Source organism: Ambystoma mexicanum, chromosome 14 (assembly GCF_040938575.1).
Source record: "Ambystoma mexicanum isolate Mex_15411 chromosome 14, UKY_AmexF1_1, whole genome shotgun sequence".
Lineage (NCBI taxonomy): Eukaryota > Metazoa > Chordata > Amphibia > Caudata > Ambystomatidae > Ambystoma > Ambystoma mexicanum.
The window spans coordinates 308,573,830-308,591,238 of record NC_090940.1 but is presented as its reverse complement, the minus strand read 5'-3'; the positions used below and the strand labels follow the sequence as shown (position 1 = coordinate 308,591,238).

The 17,409-nt window shown below is 52.1% G+C and overlaps 1 protein-coding gene across 2 annotated transcripts in view; it reads right to left on the bottom strand.

Annotated features, from left to right (window-relative positions):
* Positions 1-17,409, bottom strand: part of CCDC88C (coiled-coil domain containing 88C) — a 916,777-nt gene that overhangs the window by 199,513 nt on the left and 699,855 nt on the right. For both annotated transcript variants that reach the window (XM_069637439.1, XM_069637438.1), the window contains exon 27: positions 16,181-16,249. In XM_069637439.1, coding sequence (XP_069493540.1) covers positions 16,181-16,249 — 69 coding nt within the window. The remainder of the gene's footprint in view (positions 1-16,180; positions 16,250-17,409) is intronic.

Genomic DNA, 17,409 nt, shown 5'->3' with positions numbered 1-17,409 from the left:
GAAGGCCCCGAGCCTTCATGGCTCCCGCCACGTTGCTGCTGCTGCTGTGCCTCTGCCCGTGCACTGCCTCCTGCTGCCTGCACATCCTCCGCCGGCTGGGGTGCAGTCGTTGATGTGGCCACCCCTGCTGGACGTCCGACTCCCGACTTTGGCAGGGATGCCTCCTCCACCAGCCTGGCCGCACCGTCAGAGGCAGCTCCACAGGGCACCCAGGTGACTGATGGGTGGGAAGATGGCACGGAGGACGACTGGCGCGTAGGGGGTTCAGTTGAGGAGGGGGTCATAGCAAGCCCCATCAAACGGAGGAATCCGGCCTGGGTGACCTGTCCCAGTAGGCTGACGTGGTCAACGAGCCATTCGAGATGACTCGCAGTCTCCTCATGAAAAGACTGCAGGTCACCTCGCATGGCCCGTTGACGCAACGCCACACCAGTCAGGACAGGCTCAACCCGGACCCGGATAGCCACGTCCGCAGGCAGAGGAAGGCCAGTTGTCGTTTGCTCATCCCCTGCCTGAAAACGGGTCTGGACGTAGGCATCCCTGCTGGTGCAAGATGATGCAGGGACAGGATCAGGGACAGGATTGCACACAGGCACCTCTGCGGCGGCCTGTGCTGCCTCCTGTCCCTGGTCCTGCACTGCACCACTAGCACCAGTGGGATCCCCACCTCCAGACCCCGTCTCTGTTGCTTGCACGGCCTCCTCCTCCACCAAACCCCCCACCAACCTGGACGACTCCGTGCCATCTTCCCCCGTTGGGCCCTGTGGGGTCCCAGCTGCCCCTTCTGCTGCCGAGGAGTCCAACTCCAACCTCCGCCTCTTGGACCTCCCCCCGGCAGCTGCGGCCTGGGACGCAGCACCGGACTCCTCACTCCCCGACGAGATGACAACCTGGGAGGGGAGCCGGGCCTTGCGTCTCCGGCTGGCGGTGGGATCCGCGCCGCTGTGCTCCACAGCACCTTCTCTGCCCTCTTCATCAGTTGACGCTGCAGACAGGGAGAAATAAAACACAGGCATCAGGGCACTGTACAATGGACACATACACACATGACAGTTGTACATGAGTGGCATTGGCAAATCTCAGACATGCCATCACAATCCCCAACACACGTCATTTCAACTCGCACACATGAGCCATACCACAGCCATATCGCAACTGCCAGCACCATCCATACACATACAACAGCATGAGCAGGCAAAGCTGAGCCAGACATCACATGCAACACAGGAAGTGCACCACACATGTGCACACACCACCACACTTGCATGCATGTGTACACATCTGCCAAGTGTCGCAGTGTTCAGATGGGCATCCATGTCACATCTGCCAATCAGGCTTCCACATCCCGCTGTCACATGCATCCATGTTGCATCACTGTTGCACCCTTGTCAAATACACACAAATGCACACGTACACAGTGCTGATACATGCAGCTGAAAACAACATACATGCGTGACATCACGGACATGTCTACTTACATACACATTCATCCAAACATGTGTACCCACACAACTGCATTTGGCATGCAAGCCTACACACACAAGCACCATCCATGTCTCACACATTACAGCCCTCGCATGTGTTAGCCCCACGGCCCTGTACACCCCCACCCATACTCGACCCCATACAAACAGATGTGCAACCTGCACACTACTGAAACATCACCACACGCACAGCTCACAATCAGGATGCATGTACACTTACCGCTCGACTCCAGACGGGTCTGCCTCTCAAGGACCTGGACGTGGACGTGGAGCGCTGGGGATATGCGTTCCAGGACCCTCATCTGATCTTCCGACAAGTGGCCCCGGCGCCCCTTGGCATCCGCTGCCTTCAAGAGGCGCCGGGCCTTGTTCAGGGTCCTGGACCTGAAGTCCTCCCAGCGCTTCTTGACATGTTGGAAGTCGCGGACTGCCACCCCTCCGCGTTGATGGCAGTCACGATGTCAGTCCAGATCTGAGTCCGTCCTTCCTTGTCGGCGCGGGAACTTCCGAAGTGGGCATCATATTGCCCCAGGACTTGCTCCACCAGGACACCAACTTCCCTGGCACTGAAGCTGGTGCCCCTCTGCCTCTCCGGCCTGGGGTTGTCAGTGGTGCCAGATGTTGCAGTGCCCGACATGACAACCCCAGAGGCAGGAGTGGGTGGGCAACTGGGTCCTGGGGCTGGGCTGTGGAGCGATGGAATCCCAGTCGGGAGTCTTTGGTTCCAGCAGGGGTGGTCACAGCAACAGCACCCCTGGCTGATGTGCGGGCAGCAAATGGCAGGGCACGTGGGCAGCAGGCAGTCAGGCAGCAGCAGATGGCAGGTGGGAGCGTGCTCGGGGCTCTGGGGGGCAGTAGTTCGGCCTTCTGGGCAGGAGCGTGTGCTTACGCATGGCCAGCTTGATACGGAGTGATTTGGCATGTGAAAATTCGGCACGTCAGCGTGTAATTCGAGGAAAGGCCCTTAGCGCGTAAGCGCGTCTGCACGCATATGCAATTTCATTGGACAGAAGGCCCCTCAAGCGCAAGCGCCCCTGTGACGTGACGCGCACAGGCGTGCATGGCCATTTCAGCGTGCGTGAAAAACTGCACGTCCGCGTGTAATACGGGGAAAGGGCCCATGCGTGTAAGTGACGTGACGCGCGCGTGCGTTTCCCTCAGCACGGGTTAAAGGTGAGCGGGCCCAGCAGTTCGCTGTACGTGCCTTTCGTAGAGACCGACGTGTGTTGCTGCTTCCTGTTTTGCGCGCCATCACAACTTCACAGCTATCAAGGACGTATCTCTTCTTTTGGCGGGGGTATCGGCTACGCATGTTTTTCTGCATCGCGCTAGTCAGACGGTGAGTCGCACAAGCTCTTTTTCCCACTGCGGGTGCCCCTGTGTATCGCACCCATTTTCGATGTCATAGTAGCCTGCGTGTCCCACGCGTACGCGTTATTCGTGTTACTGGGTGCCACCGCGTACTGCGGGAGGTTGAATCCACGCACGTAGGCTGCAGGGTTGCGTGCACGGTTTTACTGCAGTTTTGGGGTGCCTGAGCGTTGCGTGACCCGTCACTACATCACTGGGGTCACATACAGCCTTGCAGGTGCAGGGGGGCTGTTAACATCTTGCTTCCCACCCCCTTCACCCCAATTGCCCAGGTCAATTGTGGTGTACACCTCCCATTGGCACCACTCCATCTGTGCCGGCACTACTACATCTGTGCCATGGTTGGGAGGCCACCAAAGGTGAGGGGCGCCTCAGCTGGGCGTCCTCCTTGTGGCGGGCATGGTCAGGGACGTGGCCGTGGTGACCAGGGAGTAGGGGGACTCCAGGGTGTCCAGGGCGGCCACAGAGGGGGAAGAGGCAGGGGTGCGCCACTTGAGCACAATATTGTGCCATGTGACGGTGCAGTCATGCCACCACCCCCTGTGGTTCCGGGGGATGCAGCTTCTGCATCTGGCACTGGCGCCCGTGTGACCCGGCAGTCCGTTCCATCGACTGCCACGGGCCGAAGGGTAGTGGTAGCTGCAGGTGCAGCTGTGGACACCGCCACCAAGGCTCAGGGTCTGCCAATGCAGGCTTCGTTGGCACTTGAAGAGCCCTTGGTAGATCAACAGGCCAGGGGGGAAACCATAGGGGCAGGCCGGGCTGCTCAGACCAAGACACGTGTCCCTGGGGCAGTCATGTCATCTGCTGCCCCGAACAGCCGGGTGTTGGCAAGTGCAGGGGCAGATGCACCCAACAGCACCCTGGTTGTGAGTCTGCCAACCAGAACTGTTGCGGTCAATGACCCTGCCACAGCTGGTGTTGCTGCACAGGGTCCATTAGTGGGCACCCAGCTGCCACTGACACAAATCAGGCCTTTGGTCATCCCTCCACCTGCCACTCCCTTGGCTCAATCCACCGAACCCACTGGCCATACTGGTCAGGGCGGCATTAGCCAGCCAGGGTCTGCGCCACAGTCCAAGAGGAGGAAGGTTGCACCTGCAGCACAGGCTGGGACCCCACACACAGCCATGACCTCCTGCACGTCGAGGAAGAAGCCTTTCTGTAAGCAGGAACTGGACTTCCTCGTGGACTACGTGCAGGCCACAGCCATGACATGCTAGTGGGTGCCAATAGTCAGACTACGGCTGCCCAACGTGACACCCACTGGAAGCATGTTGCGGAACATGTCAGTTCATTCAGCCATGAGGTGCGCACGGCGCAAGAGTGCAAAAAGCGTTGGAATGACATCAAATGCAGCACTAAGGCTAAGCGTGCCTCTAATTACAACTTGACGCCGGTGACTGGCGGTGGGCCTGCACCAGAGGAGGAAGAGCTCACTCCGCATGAGGCACTCGTTGCGGAGTTCATAACACCTGAATTGGCCGAAGGAGTGGGAGAGATGCTGGACTTTGATGCCCAGTCCAGTGAGTGTTGATGCGTGTTTGTTGAGGACCTGTGTGTTTCACTTGTGGGATGTGTTGTGTATGATTGCAGCTACATGTGACGTGTACATGGTTCTGATGTGTAAGTAATGCAATGCTTCCGTCATGCATGTCTCCTCTTCCTGCATGCGGGGACTCCATGTAGGCATGCTCCCTTGCCCCTCCTCCGCCACTCTGCACCCCAGTTCCACCTTTGCACTGGTGTTCTTCAATCTTGCCAATGTGTACTTTCTTGTTCATGCGTCCTGTGTAGAAGCTAACTTCCAGCGTAGAATCTACCAAAAATATGCTGTGTGGTACAGCCTTAGTACTTGATGCAGGGTATCTCACTTGTACTGTGCATAGGTCAGATCTCCCGCAGGGACATGAGTGCCCATTCATGCTCCATGTGCATTGCACGCATGCCCCTATGTGTCCTTGACTGGATGATCACTGTAATACAAGTCCTTGGTTACATACATTGCCTGCCATTTCATCAGCCTTCCCATGTCAACTGTGGCTCAGTCCTGTGTTGCACACATGTTTAGGGTCTGACAATCTGTGTGGCTCACAGGCCTCAGCCTATTCAATGGCCAATGACTCTGTCCAACTGTTGTAGTGTCTTCTTCACACGTGAGCGGCCTCCAGAGTTTTCATCATGTGTCCTGCTTACTGTCCCTGCATCATTTGCAGTGTTGTCACTTGACTCACATGATGCTGTTGATGCTAGTCAACACTGTCTGTCAATACACAGATCTATGGTCAGCCTTTTGATACCATGCTAGGCATCCCTGCTTTGGTACTGGGGTGGAGGGGTGCTTGGCTTCTAGATATGGTACACATTGAATGCACAATGCACGTGATGTCTGAATTTGACATTGCACTGCCTTCACATTTCCTGGCACACACCATGGAGTCCTTGTACATGTAGGTAGTGAGTGGCGTACACATTGTCTGCACTGCATAGACCCACTTCCATGGAAACTGCCACCTTTCAACAGGTCTGATCACAGAAGCAATTCAAAGTTGACCCAGCATGCATGGCAGGTTATATGTTGTGTGTCACATGTCTGCCTGATGCGTTTGCTGTCGGTGTGTGTGTGTGTGTGTTGTGTGCTTCTGACATGTGTAGTGACCTTTTTTCTCTCTGTTTTTCAGGTGATGACGCAATGGAGGCGGAGGATGGTGTTGTCATGCCAGACACAGGGTTGTTACCACTACATCAACCCGGCACTAGTGGGGGTCGTGGGGTGGTAGGCCACGAAAACCCCCAAGTGCTACAGTCCATCTTGTCTCTGGCTGCCTATGAGTCCAGCCTTGATGACGACTCCGACGTCCATGTTGAGTTGGATGAGCATCAAGTCCATGTGTCAGGGGTGAGTGATTCTGATGTGGACACTCCTCTGTCTACGACACCTGCACTGAGGGATCAGACAGTCTTGGTTCCTCCGCCCGTGGTGGATCGGGACGCAGGGTCACCCTTCACACCAGTCACTGATGTGCCTGGGACATCACGTCGACGGGGGCATGTAGTCGTGCAGACAGCGAGGACCCCCGGTCCTTGGGTCCCGCAGGGGTCAAGCCCGGCAACACGGTCGCCGCGCGCAACCGCAGTATACTGAGTGGGAGCAAGACATGACTGCCTATTCAGAACGGCAGGGGGCAGCAATGGAGAACATCACTGAGAGCATGGAGCGTGTGGCCCGATCTGTGCTCCCCCCTGCTAGGCAAGTGCTTCTCCAGCAGCAGGCGGCACAGTCCACGGCCCGCTCGCTCAGGCTGGGCATGGCGGCCTCAGACAGGGCACGCCAGGCTGAAATGTCATCTCTGCGTCAAGCAATTGCTGCTCACACAGAGGCGCACATGGATGCCCTGAGGGAGGAGTATGCTTCCCTCAGATCCACTCTGGGTGTCCTTATGATGTCCCAGAGGCAGCAGGCAGAGGAGAGGTTTGCACAGCTTGAGCGTACCATCTCGGCTGAGCTACAGGCTTGCCGGGAGGTGCAGCGGTTGTCCAGCCAGGCCTTGCAAGAGGAACTCTGTGTTACACGTGCTACCTTGCAAGAGGAAGCACGTGTATCACGTGAGGTTCTGCATGCAGACCTACATCACATCGCCACACAGAACCAGGCTCACCCGTCCGGCAGACTTGCTGCCGAGGAGGGGCAAGCTGCGGCTAGGCGTGGCAAGGCTACTGTGCCACGTTCTCCTTTACAGGATGAGCCAGACTCGGACGACCATTTATCTCCCACATAGGTCGGGCTGTGCAGGCGTTGAGCCCATGGAGGTTTTTTTTTGGCTCAGCATCATCGCATGTGGATGTTGAGCAGCACCCTGTACCTCCTGGGTGCCTCCCCTCCCCCCCGGGTCGTATGTGGCCATTTTTGGTTTTTCTTTTAGTTTAGTTAGTTAAGTTTCTGTTTGATAGTTAGTTTAATTAAGTAATGTAGGTTTTCCATAGTTAGTGTAATTAGTTAATAGTTACTATGGTTTAAAATTGCCCGTCTATTGTGCTTTCATGTGACGGTGCGGTGCTTTGTGGCTTTTGAAGGCATCCACTGTCTGTTCCAGCTGGGCCCTTCAGGCTTGTCTTGTGTATGTTTTTGCTGCTTGGGGTCCTTGACTCACATATGCCACTCCTGCCTCCCTTATCCATGGGCTCGCAAGGATGGTTCGGTGTCACAAACTTTTACACAAGGGCCTTGGACTGTCATATCTGTGGCATGTCTGGTGCTGTGTGACTTGTGTTTACACCCCTAGTGGGGATGATTTTGGTGTTATTGTCCACTTTTGCTAGATGGGGTGTTTCATGATTAATGTGTACATTCATTGCTATGCATTGTGTAGTATGTTTCTTATCTTTACTGTACACGTGCTTGTTGCAATTCATGCTGTAGATAGTGTTATACACTTTGGATGTGAAAGACGGACTGATGGTGTGATTTATGCTGTGACTCTCTGACATGGTCAAGTAATGAGATGCCTTAAGAGACACACACAGAAGACTTTGAAGCATTAATCATGTGTTTCATGCCCTTTCTGCAGGGGGATGAGCCTCCAGAGCACCTTAGCCAGCAGAGATGGCCCATTGGACGACGGAATTCTGGACACGTTTGTTGGTGCCCACATGCACATGTGTGCACAAGCAGAGGCACAGGGATTGCAGACCTACATCCTAGAACTGCTGACGTGTTCCAAGGAACTCCAGGCACGGTGAGCAGCACAGGGGGGCCACAACACAGCAAAGCTTGCACCAGGCGAGTTGCACATGCAGGCTTAGTCACAGCACTGAGGGTGAGCTTGGACGAATAATGGTGTTGAAGCACACAATGCAGCTCAGATGTGTTGGTGGACTGATGGCTGTTGATTGTAAGGTTGTCTGGGACACCTGCAGGGGCAGTGGCACATGCCCTCCGGTACACCAAGGTCCATTGAGGCACTTGTATCAACCATGTAGCCTTCCGAGACATGGAAAGGGGCAGCTCACAGGGACATACAGCAAGGGACATACTCGGGTGCAGTGCATTTCATTTCCATGTACTTTATGATAAATGCACTGCCAACTTTGTTTCGGTCATGGTGGTACGCAACTTGCTCTGAAGTCATGGCTTGCTATATGGGTCTGTCTGCTTACCCAGGGAACATTGCATGTTGTGTGAATTGTGACACATTGGTGTTCCATTTGCCACGCACCCACCGGCGGCTGACTTACTGCATTGACTGTGTATGACCCGTCACAGGGGTAATGTTATATATGGGTACGAAGCATCTACACCAGATTGTCTGTTTTTGTTGCTATGGGGCATGTTTGGTGGTGTGTTTTTGTGTAATTGGCACGTACAGGTTGCTGACTGTGGCTCTCTTTGCAGCATTGCAGTGCTCCTGTAACCGGACCTGAGAGTGCGCAGGCAGGAGGCCAGCACTCAAAACCAGAGCTAAGTGTCTTGTTGTTTTTCTTTCAAACTGATCTGCATAGGCATGCTGGGGGGTGCACTAATGCATGGATGTATGTGTGATTCAATTTGGTATGTTTTTTCCCCCTAATCACCCGGAATCCTATGCAATTTTGAACCCTGTACCCTCTACCCGGTGTTCCTGCTTCCCGTACCTATCCAAGCAACGTTCTCTAACCCTGTTTCCCCGCTGGGGTTGCGGATGCCTGTGTAAGCCCCGAACTTGCAGGCGCTAAAACCCTAGAGGGGGTGGTTGGTTCATACCACTCCTAAGCCTGGACTAGAGAAGGCCATGACAATGATGTCCAAGTTTGTTTGGATTGTGTATGTGTTCATGCAGGCAGTACATTTTCGTGCATTCCCTACTTTCATGTGTCATTCCTCCTCCCCTCTCCTGCCACTCATTCCAGTTATCCAGTGTGCCAACACCTGTCCCGACTGCATATCCCTGAACCTCCTTCCCCACCAGTGTCTCAGGGGCCTGTGTGAGTTTGACCTTGCAGGCACCCGGGACACGGTGGGGGTGGTTGTTTCGTGACACTCCCGCGTCTGTACACGGGACCTGTGACAGTACACATCCGTTCATGGTGCATCATCCTATGTTATGTACCACACATGGCTCACATCCTGTTGTGACATTGTTTTACTGTGCTACCTTGGTTGTTGCATCATTGTGGTAGTACTTGGCCTTTGTGAGGTACTGCTACGTCAAGTCATCTACTGGAGGGTGTTCGGATTCGTTTTTATGCCTTGGATTTTGTGATTTTGGAAATGAGTGTGGATTCTGAGGGTGCAGGCACCTTTTTACACACAAGGTGGGAGATGGTGACAAAGGGTAAAGGTGATCCTGTGGCCAGGTGGAATTGAGGGTTGAAGGCTCCATGACCGAGGTGCAGTTGTTCAGTGGGTCATGGTCATTTGTGAAGGAGAGGGGGGGGTTGTTGTTGATAGTCTCCTTGCCCTGCAGTGTGATGGGAACTCTTACATTGTAATGGTGGTATCCTATGTACATGTTGTGTTGTGCTGATCAATGCCTGTTTATGTGTTGTGTTTACCTTTCAGGTGCAAGGAGATAGTTGTGGTTTGACATGCTGGGGTGTACACATGGTGAATGTTCACATGTGATGTGTAGAGAACACTGATGGTCACTTGAGTGCACATCCATATGTTGAATGCATGTCCTTGCAGACCCACTTGCACTCTGATGCACTACATGTACTCCCACCCTTGCATATCCACGTGTACACTGTTTGCCTTCTGGTGGCCACTGTGTCCCTGCAGCACATGTTCTGTGACCAATTATGGATCCTGTACATGCATAATTTGCTTTTTGATGTGGTCTGTCACTTAGATGTGATGCTCATGGTGTACATCACACACAATGGCTGTTCACTGTGATGTGCGCTGAGCAGTGTGTTGCAGGAGTAGGACACAGCATACAGAAGCTGCAGTGTTGATTTTGCAATGCACAATGTGCATGCAGACAGGCATTCATTGTTATGTTACGTCTACAACTCTTGTAATGCATTTGGAAATGACTTATTTTGTGTGGGAGGTTGTTGGTCAGTCATTTCATCTGATTCCAGGTCAGGCATCATTGTCTGATGCCACTGTACATTTTGGACATGGCAATGTGTACCTTATTGTTACTGTGTTGGTGTATGGGTATTGCTTGCCATGTCATGTTGTGGTTTGGGAGGGTTTGAGTGACATAACAGTGATGGTCATGGCCTGTTTTGCAGGTGTGTGTGATGCACACCTTGCATGTCAGGGTCATCCGCTTCTCAGAGCAACTAGCTGGGGGTAGATCTCTCTCCGCGGCAGGGCCCTCCCTCTGGAACAGCCTTCCTGCCTCACTAGAACTTGAGGGGAACCATCTCCGGTTCGGGAAGCACCTCAAGACCTTCCTCTTTGCTTCTGCTTTCTCTCTGCCTCTCCCTTGCGGAATTCTTCACTGGAACTCCACTGGATCTGCAACTGGGCCACTCTCACCGACCTCGGTCCCTGGCCCAGCCACTCTCCACTTGCACTGCCTCCCTGGCAACCCCTGCACTGCGGTACTGTCTCTTTATCCCTACAGCCCCCCCTACCCAGCACTTGTCTGTACTTACCTTTGCAGTTGCCACCAGCTGACCTATATATTTGTTTTTTGGTCTACTTCCCCTGTACTGCACTCCCCTCCCCTCCCCTCCCCCTTGCACTTTTCCATTCCCCCTACCCCTGCACTTGCACAATCTAAATGACACCTGGCCTAGTAGTACCGTTGTCTGTCTTCCCTTGTTCCCCCCTCCCTGCCTCATCGCACCTTGAAATACTTGTGTATAGGCCATATCATGTCATATGTCATATGTGTGCCTTTTGGTCACACAGGATAGCTTGTGTTTAAGTAGCTAGGGATGCAGACGATGTGGCACTTCCATGGCAACTATCTCAGGGTGGTAGGGTTGTGACAGTTGACTGTCTCTTTGTCATCATCGATTGTCACCTGGTATGTGCCAGGCCTGTGTGCACTCTGCAGGGGTGGGAGTCTAGGTGAAAAATGTGGCCACAAGCTGGGTCCGGGCTTTCTCGCCACGTGCCCTGCCCCCTCCCATGGGCAGCGCCTGTGCCTGTGGTTGGGGATGTGGGGGCACCACCATGTCCACCGGGACGCCCTGCCGTGTTGCAACATTGTGCAGGACACATGCTGCCACAATGATCCTGCACACTACTGGTGTTGCATAGAGTAGTTGCCCGCCAGAGCGGTCAAGGGAGCGGAAACGTGACTTGAGCACTCCGAATGTGCGCTCCACTATGGCCCTGGTTGCAATATGGGCGGCGTTGTATCTTACCTGGGGTGGTGTGGTGGGGTTCCGGATTGGCGTCATCATGTGGTTTCTCAGAGGGTAGGCACTGTCCCCTGGGGAGGTGATAATAGTTCAGATTATTAGGGTTTGGGTATTTGTCTGTGTGTGACTTGCGTGCATGTGCAAGGGCATTTGTACTCACCTAGGAGCCATGTGTCGCCATGCTGCCCAGCTTCCAGGGCCCGGCTCAGGGCGGACATTCTGTATATGAAAATGTCATGGGTGGAGCCAGGGTAGTTTGCATAGACAGAGGTGATGATTCCCTTTGCATCGCATACCACCTGTACATTGATGGAATGCCAGTGCTTGCGGTTTCGGTAGATGTGCTCAGTGACCCTAGGTGGACGTAGGGCCACATGGGTTCAATCTATGGCACCGAGCACTTTGGGGAAGTGTGCCACCCTGAAAAAATCCAGGACAACGGCCTGCCTTTCTGCGGGTGTTCTGGGCATGTATATGTGCCTGCGGACTGAGGGGCGCGCTGTCATGATTGCCAGTACCTGGTGTAGGCAGCGTGACTGCGTGGCCTGCGAGACCCCCCCCACTATGGCAGTAGTCCGCTGAAATGACCCAGTGGCCAAAAAATGCAGGACATTGAGCACCTTCTCCAAGGGGCTCAATGCTTGGGAGCAAAGGGTGGGGGATGTAAGGTCATCTTCCCACTCCCTGACCAGGTCTAGGATGATGTGGGGTGGAAACCTATACCTGGCATAGACTTGGTCGTCAGGCATCCCAAAAAGGCTTGTCCGTGGTGCGAAAATGCGTGCCCTGGCTAATCTCCTCCTCCTGCGGTGTCCCACGATCAGTGCTGCGACAAATGGGGCATTCATCGTAGCTGTATATACGCGTTTGTTGTTTGCGCGCACTTTTGTACTGTGCGCGGGGACGCTTCCGCCTGCCTTCGTGTGGCGGACGCGCTGATGCCTGTGTGCGTCTTTTGCCGTGCGCGGGTTTCCCGTATTCGGATCCATGAATACGGGTTGTTCGCATGCGTGTGGGCGTTCCGTGTAGTTCCCTGCAGTACTTCCCCAGTTACGCCTTCTTTTTCACACGTTGTTCCCCATTCCGCGTGTTACGCCCACTGTTCCGCCCACTTTGGTTGTGTGCGCCGCGCTATGTGCGCTTTTGCTGTGCGCGTAGCGCACGCCGTGTATGCCTGCGTGCGCCATGGCTGGATTGGGCGCACGAACAGCAGGAAGCACGCGCAGCGTCTTCCTTGCATCGCACGCGTGTGCTGCGTTTCTCACGCTTGCGCTCCCTTGCGCCTGCTTGCGCATGGATTTTCGGCGCACGTTTGTTCCATGAATCGGCCCCTTAATATATTACCAAAGTATATTCAATTCGTTTTCGGCTTACTAAAGTATCACCTGGCTTTTAACTGCTTGAACATGTATTGTTGGATAGTATTTGGATCACTGAACGCAACACTGCATAGCAGTGGCTCTATTCCAAGCTCTATACGATAGTGCAATGATGAATGCTTCTCTGCGGCATGGAGTCTTCCCCTCACCATCAACACTCTGCATAACCCAGACCCTGGCAAAAAAGCACATATAGCGAATTCTAAATTAAATCAGGCAATTGAAGGTTTTCCCAACTAGCAAATTCTAAAATAAACAGCTGGTTGGGATGTAAACATTTGGGGTATTTTGCTCTATACATTATGTGTACATGGTGTTTAAATGAGGCACTGTTGATTTAATAAAATAGGGTAAGAGAAACGATGCCCTTCTCCCGTCCCCCAATGTGCAGAAATGAACTCGATTTTAACCAAGAGAGGGCCGCAAATTAGAGAGGGGAGCTATTTCACCACGAACAACGACGTAGGAAGTCCACATTTTAAATATTAGGTTTAATTTTGGGGACCAGAAATGCTTAAGTGTATTGGTGAATTGAAAGAGAAGTAAAATATGAACACTGAATTCAAGTGTGGACAACTAGATCTAAGGGGAAAACTTCAGCCAGTTGGGTTAATATAAAGAGAGTGCAGGCCAGTGCATATCAAATGGCCAGATGTGGACGTGTCAGAATCAGGGGTGCCTTTGCCGGTCTCACCGCAAGACACACTTTAGAAGTCCTGAATTAGAGTCAGCAGACCACATTTCCAAAACGGCCTTGAAAATCTGGACTTTCTCCATCTCTTCCTTCTTCTTGGAATTGAAGCCGGCTATGATCTTTAGAGGGGCTCGCAAGAATCCCGTGGGGATGTTTTAGATGCAGGTTTTTCTTGTGGATTTAGTTTCCACTTCTAGGAAGTCTTTGCATTTTTCGGATTTCTACACACAATCCGACTTGTAAAGCTATTTCTTATCCCGACTAGACAGACAGGTTGATGGTTCCACAACATGGTGCACCCTCGGCCTGCTCTCTACTTTCCCATGGCGGCAGCGGGCCAGGAGCAGCCGGGGAGGGCATCCATTTCATTTGAAGAATCACCCTTTAGTGGACAGGAGTGCGGGCTGCTTTTAGTGTAAGGAAACGGTCACCTTCACCTCTCTGACTTGATGAACTTTTTAGGTGTCTAGAGACACAATGTACACCTCACTAATGGAAACCAGTGAAGCCGAAACTTGTATATAGGGTTGCTTGTGGCCTCGTGCAGGACGACAGGACCTAGCAGATCAGGATGGGCTGCGCCTTTTGAAGTAGGACCGCGTGTGATTTGCATACAGTCGTTCCTCTTCAGTAATAGCACTGATGGCTGAAAATAAAGATGCTCTAGTGGGTTGTCCTGAGCAATGCTAGAAACGGGACAGCGGTCAAACTTCAGTTTAGCAAAGGTCACCCCAAGCGAGATGGATATGCCCAAACGTGTGTCCTGAGCCTGCTGTACCTAGAGACCCCAGCTACGCCTCACAAAGGAAGACCAGTGAGGACAAACATGTTTGGGGCTGCTTGTGGCCTTGTGCAGAAGGATGCAGCCTAGCAGTTCATGATGAATTTCCCCCTTATGCTATGAGACCCAGCCCCATTCACATATGGTCTCTCCGTTTCTGTAATGGAATGGCAGACTGAAAACAATGGTCTGCAGGTTTGCCCACAGCAATGCTAGTGCTTTAGACTAATTCAAAAAACTTGCTGCCACCCCTCGTCACTGTTGGTCAAGTCCCCCCTGCCTCTCAAGTGGGAGGGGTATGCCCAGACATGGTTCACAAGCTGTCTGGGTCTAGAGACACAAGCTACACCCCACTGAAGTCCAATGAGGCTTACATCCTATCTGAGGTTGGTTGTGGTCTCGTGGTGTTCATGAACCTTTGAACCACCTTGGGTATGACGCAGACCTCCATTTATCTGAGCGGACTCATGTATGCAAACAAGTGTACACATTGCAAAAATCTGATGGGACCATGTAACAAACACTATAGCATTTGATGTCAGAGAGTTGCCACCCCCATCCATTGTACCCTCTTCATGAAAATGTAAAGTGATGCTCTTAGTCTCTTCAAAACATCAAGGCACCTTATTCCATTCACTGACATTCCCCACAAGTGATCAATTTCCAGCCACAGATCCCTACACTCCCCAACATGAAAGCACGCCAACAGCTAGCCTTCTTCTGGCCAGGTATCACGATGGGCTGTGTACGTGATCTGCTGACTTTTGCACCGTCCTCCTACCTGCCTTAGCTAAAATGGTGGCAGCCGCAATCTACAAGACCAGGGAAGTCAAAGCCGTATCGGGCAAATGGAAGAGAAAAGGATACGCTGCTTCTTAGGCCACGGCAGCCGGAGCTCATGGAGGGCTGTTTGGCCTCCGAGATAATGCATATGTTCCATACGAGGCAGGTGCTAAATTGGAATTTGGTAAAAGAAAAGGGGCCTAAAATATTATCAGGTGCCCTGTGCAAAGAAACCCGTGGGGCAAAAGCTATAGAAGTGCCCTCACCACCAAGGCAAAGAAGCCAACAGAAAATAGTCCCACCCACAATGGTTTTGCAAACATTATGAGGGCAATCCCATTGCCACACATTTCCCGTCAAGGGCCAAATTGTAGATCGCCTCAATGTCCGAGGATGCACTCTTCCCCTTTCCTGGATGCCCCACAGCCTCCCCCAAAGACCCTGGTATCTTCACCACTTCAAACCACTGGCAAAGGTGGGCATTCATGTATGCAGTGACAGGGGCCCGAAGCAGACATCAGCTAGAGACCTTGCGTGGGTCGTGTGGTGTGTGTTCCCAGCCTGTGGTCCATTCGACAGAGGCACAGGTTGGATTATACTGCAGCCCACTCCTAAGACCATTCTAAAAAAGATCATACTGGTTATGGGGAAAGGAGTCTTGCCTCATTTGTTTTAAAGTGTGCCATGAGTTAGAAACAAAAAGGTTAACATTCTCTGCAATAGAGGGGAGGCCAGTGTGTGTGAAGGACTACTGTGATGCCAACCAAACCACACCCGGTTTCCACGAAGGGAAAACTGGCATACAGCACATAGTAAATATGGACAAGCTTACTAAGCTTTAATTGAAGACATGGGTTTGGAGGTACACCTGGAACAGTCTACGAATATTCAGTCACTGCAAAGCAACAGGAAGAGCTCCGGAGTGATGGGGCCTTCTACTGAGAAGGCTCTTCCACCAATGGCTGTCAGCTGGTACCTTTCAGTTTCGCGAGTCAATATCTGCATTACTGTTAATCATTGAGCCACTAAGATAGTCCCTTATGTTGAGAGACTGACGCAGACTTCTGTGAATATCCTGCTAGCCGCAATTTCAAATATGGGCGGTCTTTCGTGTTTCTGTTTTTGATATCTTTAAGCAGCATGAAGTTAGGTGTTCTACAAACCGCAAAGGGCGAGTTGATACATTGAGTGTTCTATAAATGGCCTATATTAAATGGCTGGTATCATGTTCGGTTAACAATATGTTATAACACACCAGATCACCACCACAGTGGTCTCAAAGCGCCACGGCGTAACAGATCACAAACTGTACTTCATCAGGCGAAATACAGGTACATGGAGGGACCCATAGCAAAGCAGAATTCAATGGATCAGGGGTGCTTACCTCGTTTTCCGCCGATGGTAAATTCCATTTCTGGGGGCAGTTCACACAGGTGATCATCAGAATTCAAACCTACAAAGAGTAAAGTGCAAAATGAGAAACATCAAAATCAAAAGTCCCCGTTTCCAGGCATTCTGTAATAAGCGTGTATTGTCTTGAGCATCAGCTCATATGCATTTTAGAAGACACTTGACTTACTGCCATCGGTTGAATCCAGGAGCAAAACACCCTCCTTTGACATGAGCTGATCAGTGGTAGGATTACCAATTAACTTTTCTCTAACATTTGTGTTTCCTAGTGTGCTGGACTACAACCCTGGTCAGCAGAGACAATGGTGTGGGATCATGGGAGTCGTAGTCCAACACACCAGGAGAGCCACAGATTGCAGACTCATGCTTTATTTCTTTCATTCTGCTTTCCTTGGCCATAAAAAAGCAGACAGATGGCAGGCTTTGCCCGTAAATGTGGGCATCCATGCACATCTCTTCTCAAACTCTAAACTTCCCCACTGACAGCAACACACAGAACATCAGTACACATGTTAGCCGGCGGGGAGAGGGATTTGGCTCTGGATTGGTGAAGTTTGGTAGACGTGTGTGGTCGGTGCCTACATTTTCAGCTCTGCAAACAGGAGAGAGAACACCTCCAGCATATACTACTCACCTTTTACCCAAAATGGACGATGCTAGGTAAATCGCCTAGCAGGCTAATGCACAGTGTAAGCCCCTGCTTTTTTAAATGAACATTTATGTGCCATTTCCAGCTACTTTTGTGCCAACACTTCATCTACCATCGGATGACGACAATTCCTAGACCGAGAAGAAATACTTTGTGGAGAAAAATATATGTGACAGATGCAGTCCACCCAGGATGAGAAGGCCAGATTTGAATCACAACAGAGCTCTTTACTTCTGAGCTCTTCATTTGATGTATGAGGCGCGCTGCTGGCTTGAACACATAAACCCAATTCCTTAGAATCTGGGTTAGCTGAGGTTCTGGCGCAGACCGCTGGCTCCACACGCCTTGACGCACATGAGAGGAATTGCTAGAGTTAACGTTGTCTGGCGTTTCTTCACTCACATCCAGCACTCATCAAAAGACAATCGAGAAAGTGTGGCTCTATGCCCATGCCCTTTGCCCCATACCGTCACTCACCTTTGGTGGCATGTCAGCTGCCACATAGTCCCAGAGAAACGCTCCTCCGCCAGTTAGAGTGCCACCTTCGAGTGTTT